This window comes from Pinus tabuliformis, chromosome Q (genome assembly GCF_031772625.1).
Source record: "Pinus tabuliformis cultivar Carrire ecotype Pingquan chromosome Q, CPIR1, whole genome shotgun sequence".
Lineage (NCBI taxonomy): Eukaryota > Viridiplantae > Streptophyta > Pinopsida > Pinales > Pinaceae > Pinus > Pinus tabuliformis.
The window spans coordinates 257,866,412-257,874,192 of NC_142296.1; the positions used below are offsets into that span (position 1 = coordinate 257,866,412).

Here is a 7,781-nt window from a genome sequence, read left to right on the forward strand (position 1 = left end):
GTAATACTTCTTTATCCCAATTTCTTAAATATTTGCATCTTTTAACCTTAGAATTGCATAAATATATGTAATCTATTAGTTATTAGAGTCATTTAAGAAATCACAACATCAAATAATAAATAAAAACAATAAATGAAAATATATTCTTTATAATTCTATATAAAACTTTGGCTTATTAATAAAGAATGAGTAATCTATTATGCTCTAAATGGAAATAAATTCTTTATAGTTTTATATAAAACCTTTGGCTTATTAATAAAGAATGAGTAATCTATTATGCTCTCTCTTTTCTTCTCTTCTTTGAAATTGATTTAAATTCTAAATCATATTTACTCCACATCACAACTTTCATTATGAATTTTTTTTTTCTAAGTAAGATTAGTCTATTAATAAAAAGGGAATAAAATTACAGCGAGACCGAAGTTAGATACATTGCCCTGAAGAGAGGCAAATTTGTCAAGATAAACATGGAATGAGACTGCCCCAGTTCAGGGAGCTTAGTCTTGAACCTTTTACTGAGTTTACAAAATACAAAAAAAGAGCTGAAATTCCATATCACCGTCTGAACAAAAACATGCCCAATAGTATGGGCCGCCTGTCGAGCTATCATGACAACAAAAAACAAGCTAAACATCAGGAGGTTCTTCAATAATCCAGCACCAACCTGTATCATACATGTTCCCTTCAGGAGCAGCTGCTGAGTTGGATGGACCAGGGTCGACCGGTGCCATAGCCACATTCGGAGCGCTGCTGGCTGGTGCCTCAGGAACCTACAAAGACTCTCTACCAATCTCCAACTGGATGCTTGATGTCGGAACAGAAACAGATCCTGGGCCCTCCTGATGGGAACTAGGCTCTCCCTCTTGGGCTTCCTCCTGGAATACCACTGAAATATGCGCAGTGATTCTTGGATGATTCAGAGCGCTGCAGAAGGTGAAGAGTGCAGAGCCATACAAGGGATTCCCTCTTCCACTTCGAGTGCGAGGATAGTGCCCAACAGAGAAGTCGCTTGAAGGGGAGGGCGACTCAGTGGACGAGCTGGAAGGCACCCACCTAAGATGACCTCGTCGATACCTCATTTGATGGCGACGGTGAGGCATCGGGACGACTGAAGCAGTGGTAAGAGAGCGAGGCGGGGTAGCGACGATGACCAAGCCAGCGGAGCGCGTGACCACAAAGACCAGGCCAATAGAAAATAGGAAAACTACAGTTCGCAGGCCTGGTGCCCAGGATAAAAACCAAAAGGAGGACAGAGGCAGCTCTACCATAAGACTAGAGCTAGGATACAGAGTCGCCTCCCCGTTCATTCCACCAGAAGCAGCAGTGAGGATGAGACCCACATAAATAATGCCAAAATCGGAGCTCCGTCCAGACTTTGGAGAATTCTGCGAGTGAATCGCCAGAATTTGCTCCCCCGCCAGCTCATAATTGAGCCTTAAAATATCAATCTCCTTCAGGTCTCGAGAAACATCCAATATAACTGCAGCAGTAAATGGAGCCAAGGTTTGAGTCGAGCCGGCACGTGCGGGCGCATAAACTAGGGTGCTAGACAGGGATGGAGTATCAGAGCCATTTAACAGCGAGCAAGTGAACTCTGCATAAACCAAATTCTGAGAGCCTTCATTTATGAACCAATTGATCATGCTGTACTGGGTGGGCAGGTGTCGTGCCTCCTCGTGCCACCTCTATCTCATCCAAATTGATAGCTATTTGAACACCCGCATCCGAGGTATCTGCATCATGTTGGACCAGAATTTTGCATTCCTGTTCTTGATCATGATTTTGGATTATGTCCAGAGCTCCAGTGATCAGAGTATGTCCATTTTCCACCCCCAGGTTGGCTAGAAGATCAGCGACCTTGTTGCCTTCCTGTTTAACATGGTTGCAGATGATGGCCCGATTAGTGTGAAGCAGTTGTTCGATTGCATTCAATCTGTCTTCGAGTCTCCAGCTGTTGGCTATTTTCTGCGCATGAGCCCTGTTGAGAAGTTGATTGACCATGGTGATGAGTAATAGGGAGTCACCTTCGATTTCCAGTGGTTGAAAGCCATGTCGTTGAGATAGGAGGAGGCCTTGCTAGAGTCCCTCCAGTTCAGCCGAGTTGTTGGTGTCCCAGCCAATGTTTCCATAGTATATTAGGAGGGGCAAGCCCTGATGATCTCTGAATATACCTCTGAACCCAGCCTTCCCAGGGTTGCCCTTTGAAGCCCCATCAAAGTTGAGTTTGAAAGTGTGCTTTGGAGGGGGGGTCCATGGGTGCTTGCTTTTGCCGTTGCCTTCTGGATGTCTGAGATTGTGAGTACTTTGTGGGAGTTGAATGTTCCAGTTTTCCCATATGGCTTTCTCTTTTGCATGGGAGGGGAAATCATCCGGGGTCCAAGTTTGGAGCGCCAAGGTCTCTTTAAGATTGATGCAGAAGTTGCTCCAGAGGATTTCTGAAGGAGTGATTTGATCTTTGAATATGCATTTGTTCCATTCTTTCCAAGTTGTCCATAGAAGGAGGTCGGGAATCAAACTCCATAGGTGGTTAAGAAGCTTGCTTTTATATGGATGCTGAGGCCAATGACGAATGGAATGGATGATATCTTCAGATCCTCTACATCTTTTTTGGCATCGAAAGCTAGCTTTCTCCGACATTTGATTAGCAAGAGTGCAAGAGTCCAGGAGATGTTGTAGCGTTTCCTCTTGAGAATTACAATTGGGACACCTAGAGGGCCCATGATAGTTTTTTTTTCTTAGATTGTCCCATGTGAGTATTTTCCTGTGCCCAACAAGCTAGAGGAAGAGAGAAACTTTGGGCCAAGTACCCTGTGTCCAAATTCTGTCCCAGATCGGATCCAGAGGCGCTGTGTCTTTGCTCACAATGTTGTAAGCCTCTTTGGTGGTAAATGTGCCTCTGGGGGTATATCCCCATATTAATATATCCCTGCCTTCTGAGGATCTGATGCATCGATTTAGTAGCTCCCTTTCCAAGACCTCCTTAGTCTGGTCATTTGCGTTCCTGATCAGCCTATCAATCCACTTCCATTGTCTATATCCCTGTTCTGTCTTCGGATTCCACTGTTGCTTGACGGTTACCTTTTGCTGCTCTTCCCAATCTTGGCTAGGAGGCTGAATAAGGAGGTCGCTAAGCTTTGGAAGTTGGTTCCAAGCATCCGTCCAGAATCTGGCAGTGCTGCCATTTTTTATTTCCCAAAAATTGTGTTGTTGGATCAGTAGATAATGTTGTTTCGCACTGTTCCATATTAGTGATCCTTTGTCATTCGGAATGAATCTTATGAGCTCCTCTGATGGTCTATGGTTGGCATATTTCGCTGTCCATATTGCTGCCCATGGCTTAGTGGGATCAGAGAGCCATTGCCACCATATTTTTGCGCCCATGATTGCGTTGCTTTGACTGGGGTCTCGCAGCCCTATTCCCCCTTGTTCTTTTGGCTTGCATACAGTGGTCCATTTTACCAAGGCCCATTTGCGATTTGTACCTGTTGCGCCCCAGAGAAAATTGCGCTGTAGAGCTTTGATTTTTTTGAGGATGCATTTAGGCGCTGCCAGGATTGAGAAGAGGTAGAGAGGCATTGCCTGAAGCACCACTTTGATGAGCACTAATCTACTGGCAATGTTCAAGGTTCTATGCGTCCATAAGGAGAGGCGAGATTCAAGTTTTTCAAGGAGCATACGCCAAGAGGCGTGCTTGATGGCAGAGTCTATGAGGGGGGCTCCAAGGTATTTGGAAGGAAGGGAGGCTATGGAGAAGCCCAGGATACGAGCAATGGCAAATTGAGTAATAGGGGGAGTGTGATAGAAGAAAATTTGCGATTTGGCCGTGTTTACACTCATTCCTGAAGCTTCAGAGAAGTCATTCAGAAGGGATTTGTAAAGGGAGGCTTCCTGAACAGAGGGGTACCCAAAAAGCATGTTGTCATCAATGAACTGTTGATGAGTAATGGCTGAAGAGTTGTGAATGGATAAACCTTTGAGGCACTGGGAGATGAGGGCTTGCTTGATATGGCGTCCCAAACCTTCTGCCATCAGAACAAATAGAAAAGGGGAGAGGGGGTCCCCCTGTCTAATACCTCTGGAGGGACTGAAAGGATGAGAGGGAATGCCATTTATGAGTATGGAGAAGAATGTAGTTGAGATTAAACTCAGAATCCAGCGAGTCCATATTGGGGAGAAACCAAAGGCAGTTAACATTTCTTGAATGTAAGACCAACTCAACTTATCAAAGGCTTTGGAAAGATCAATCTTAAGAATCATACCTGCCTGTTTGGAATGCTTGAGGGAGTGTATGATTTCATGCGTGAGAATGATGCCATCCAAGATTTGTCTTCCTTCTACGTATCCAGCTTGTTCAGGCGATATGAGCAGGGGCAGAAGCGGCTTCAACCTGTTGGCAATGACTTTAGATATCACCTTGTAAATGACGTTGCAAAGCGCAATTGGTCGAAATTTATCCGGAGTACTGATGTTCTCTTCTTTCGGTATGAGGGCGATGAAAGTTGAGTTTAGGGAAGGCAAAAGCCAATGAAAGGACCGCGACTCCTCCACCACTTGCCATACTTCTTCTTTTATGAGGTCCCAGAAGGTGTGGAAGAAAGTAGTGGTGAATCCATCTGGACCAGGGGCTTTGCCCTCCTTGAGCTGTTTCATGGCCAAATCCACCTCCTGAGGCATGACTGGTCGCAGAAGGAGTTGGTTGTGTTCTTCTGTGACAATTTTCGGCACGTTTTGAGTGATCCTTTCTATGGTAGGATGTCTATCAATCTGGGGTTCCTGATGGACTTCCTGGAAGTGATTGATGAACTCTTGTTCGATCTCTGCATGGTTTTCCACTCTTTCCCCTCCTGGTTTTTGAATGAAAGAGATGGTATTGTGCATTCTTCTTTGAATTGTTGTTCTGTGGAAGTATTTGGTGTTCCTTTCTCCTTCTTTCAACCATCTAATCCTTGATTTTTGCTTCCAGAGGATTTCTTCCTGCTGTCTTCTCTCCTCCAGTTGATTGTGAATGTGCTTCTCTTGCTCCAAAATCCCTTCCTTGTATCCCTCTATTATAATTTGTTGCTGGAGATCTTTCATATCTTTGTTAAGATCTTGTTGAGCCTGGAATATGTTGCCGAAAATCTCTTGATTCCATTGTTTGATTCGGGATTTCAGGAATTTGAGTTTCTGTTGAAACTGGAACATTTTTGAACCTTCAGGCGCAGGGAAATTGTTCCAAGTTGAATTGATGAAGTCTTTGAAAGCAGGGTGTGTGAGCCAGAACGCTTCGAATCGGAATGGACGCCTGATCGAGTTTCCTGGTCTTTGCCATTGGATGGCGATAGGCCAATGGTCAGAGCCTGCAAATGGAAGAATTGATGTCGTGATGTCGCCCCCCAGATGCACAACGTTGTCAGAGATGAGATATCTGTCTAGTTTGGAAGCAATTTGATGTTTGCCCGCCCTGCGATTGCTCCATGTGTGCATTCCATTGCAAAATTGCAGATCAATTAGCAGATTATTTTGGATGAATTCTTTAAAGTGGCTATTTTCTAGGTCTAGCTTAGTGCGTCCTCCCCATTTTTCCTCCAATTTGGTGATCATTTTAAAATCGCCGCCAATGATCCACAATGGATGGTTTCTATTGAGATTAAGCGCTTGTATTGTATCTAGAAGAGCAATTTTTTTTCCTGTCTCCTGTGGGAAGTAAACATTTGTCAGATGACCATGAATGTTGGTGCCAATTATATGAAAAGTAGCCTGAATGATGTGATGGGAAGCATGAAAATCTGAAAGCGTTATAGCTTGTGTGTTCCAAGCAATAGCCAGTCCTCTGGAGGCCCCCGAAGCATCCACCGCTACCAAGTGACAACCCGGCCATGCTCTGGAAAGAATGTTGCCCAGAGTGTTGCTATTGCATTTCGTTTCCTGCAAGAAGAAAATTTGGGGCTGCTCCTGTTTTATCATGTTTTTTATCATCCTGAGTTTCCCGGGGCTGTTGAGCCCTCTTATGTTCCATGAGGTGAGCTTCATGGTTCACTATTGGTGGTGGATTTGTAATACTTAGTCAGCTTAGCATATCTGCCTGAGTCTACCAGGATTTTCCCTATTGCAATAGTTCTTTGAAGATCCGTCTTTCTTCCGCGTTTTTTGGAGTCTTTAGGAAGGAAGCTTCCATCCCACTGACTACCTAGCTGTATGCCCAGTTGATGTTGCTGGTAAGCCCTTGAGATAATGACTTCCAGTGTACTGAGCTGGTGCTCTTGAATCTTGTCATAGTCTTTCTTTTTACAAGCTTGCTCAAGCTCGAAGATGTCAAGTCCTCGCAAATCTATGCTTTTCGGTTCTTCATCCATGTGTTGCGTCTGACTGCTTTCTGTGGAGGTGAGTGCTAGGGGCGGAAGTTGGTCAGGGAGTCTGTCAACATCCATCTCATTAAGTTTTCGATTAGGATCCTTGTGGGCTACCTCAGGAGTTCTAGGATTCTCTTTTCGAGGCAGGGGTTGGGAGAGGAACCAAAAGGCGGATGGGATGAGGACGAGATGATCAGTGGAAGGTTTGGCTGAGAGATCTGAGGACTCTCTTCCAAAGATTTGGGAAGAACCTCAAAGCTATTGCTTGTAGAGGGAATGGAGGCTACGTTGTGCTGGGGCTTCTTCCCAGTGGTAGGTCTTTTGTGCGATCTCTTGCGATGGACAACTTTGGTGAAGTGATCCTGAGCTGATTTGTCTAAGGTGTCAACGGCTTGGGGCTTGGCATTTAAAGGACAATCTCGGAACAGATGCCCATGGGCATGACACTTACAACAACGAAAGGGAACGTGTTCAAAATCCAAAGGCTGTATCCATTCATAGTCATCATGGAAGACACTTACCGAATCCGGGAGGGCTTGATCCAGGCGCATGAAGACACAAATATGAGCATATAATGTGTATCTACGTAGCTTTGATTCTTCAGTGATTTTTATAAACTCCCCTAGCCCCTTACCTATGTCTCTTAGTGATTCTTCGTCCCAATATTCCGATGGGAGCGAGTACATCCTTATCCATACTGGTGCCCAACTGAGATCCTCCTTGTTAGGGTTAAATCTCTCTACCCAGGACCTTAAGTACAAACCAGCCTAGTTGAAGAAGTAGGGACCTTCATCCATGACCCTGTTCCAATCTTCGATGCAGATGAATATTGCTGTGAAGAACCCTTTTGGTCCTAGCCGCAGGGTGACCTATCCCTTGGGTTTCCATTTGACAAAGATCCATCCTTGCAGAGCTTTTTCAATCGGCCAAAATCCAATAAATTTTCCAATGAGTGCATGGTCCCTCATGAACTGGATGTGTTCATTGATTCTATGGCTGGGAAGTTCTATTTTGGGTCTTTCAGCGGCTATGGGTTTGCATGTCTTTGAGGTGACTTTGGGCAGTATCTGTTGCCCTTGCTTTTCTTCTGGTTCTTCATTGCATTTGTTTGCCTATTCTACAGAAGCTTTTGTCGTCTCTTACATAGGGGTATCTCTATTATTCGAGTCTTCATATTCTAGACCCATTGGCTTTGTCGTGTTCTTCGATGGTGGCTCCTTTTCGGATGATGGGGAGGGCTTTGAAGCCCCCCTTGAGGGTACGCCATTGCCAATCTGACTATGTCGGCAGTCTTCTGCTACAGTGAGGAGGGCGAATGGAGGGCGGCGGCAGAGATGGTCAAACTGCTCCATTGCAGGGCTGTGCAAAAACCCTAGGTTGCAGAGTCTTCAACTGCATATCAAATTGTTCTGTTCGGTGACATTTTCAACTTTCATTATGAATTAAAGC

At 44.8% G+C, this 7,781-nt stretch overlaps 1 protein-coding gene across 1 annotated transcript; it reads right to left on the reverse strand.

Annotated features, from left to right (window-relative positions):
• Positions 1-770: 770 nt before the first annotated feature.
• Positions 771-6,012, reverse strand: LOC149219141 (uncharacterized). The gene is made up of 3 exons (XM_089386714.1): positions 4,339-6,012; positions 2,808-3,888; positions 771-1,594 (listed from the first exon to the last, which is right to left on the reverse strand). Exons 1-3 carry the CDS (start codon positions 6,010-6,012, stop codon positions 771-773), a joined length of 3,579 nt encoding a protein of 1,192 aa, XP_089242840.1.
• Positions 6,013-7,781: the final 1,769 nt, after the last annotated feature.

What these genes read in the sequence shown, in the direction of transcription:
- LOC149219141 (XM_089386714.1), bottom strand. Translation starts at nt 6,012, where the DNA reads ATGAAGCTCACCTCATGGAACATAAGAGGGCTCAACAGCCCCGGGAAA. An exon ending in CGCCTGAACAAGCTGGATAC is followed by an intron (nt 3,889 to 4,338) that starts GTAGAAGGAAGA and finishes CCCTCTGTTCAG; the next exon opens with GAAGCCTCCCTTTACAAATC. An exon ending in GGACAGAATTTGGACACAGG is followed by an intron (nt 1,595 to 2,807) that starts GTACTTGGCCCA and finishes TGGTTTATGCAG; the next exon opens with AGTTCACTTGCTCGCTGTTA.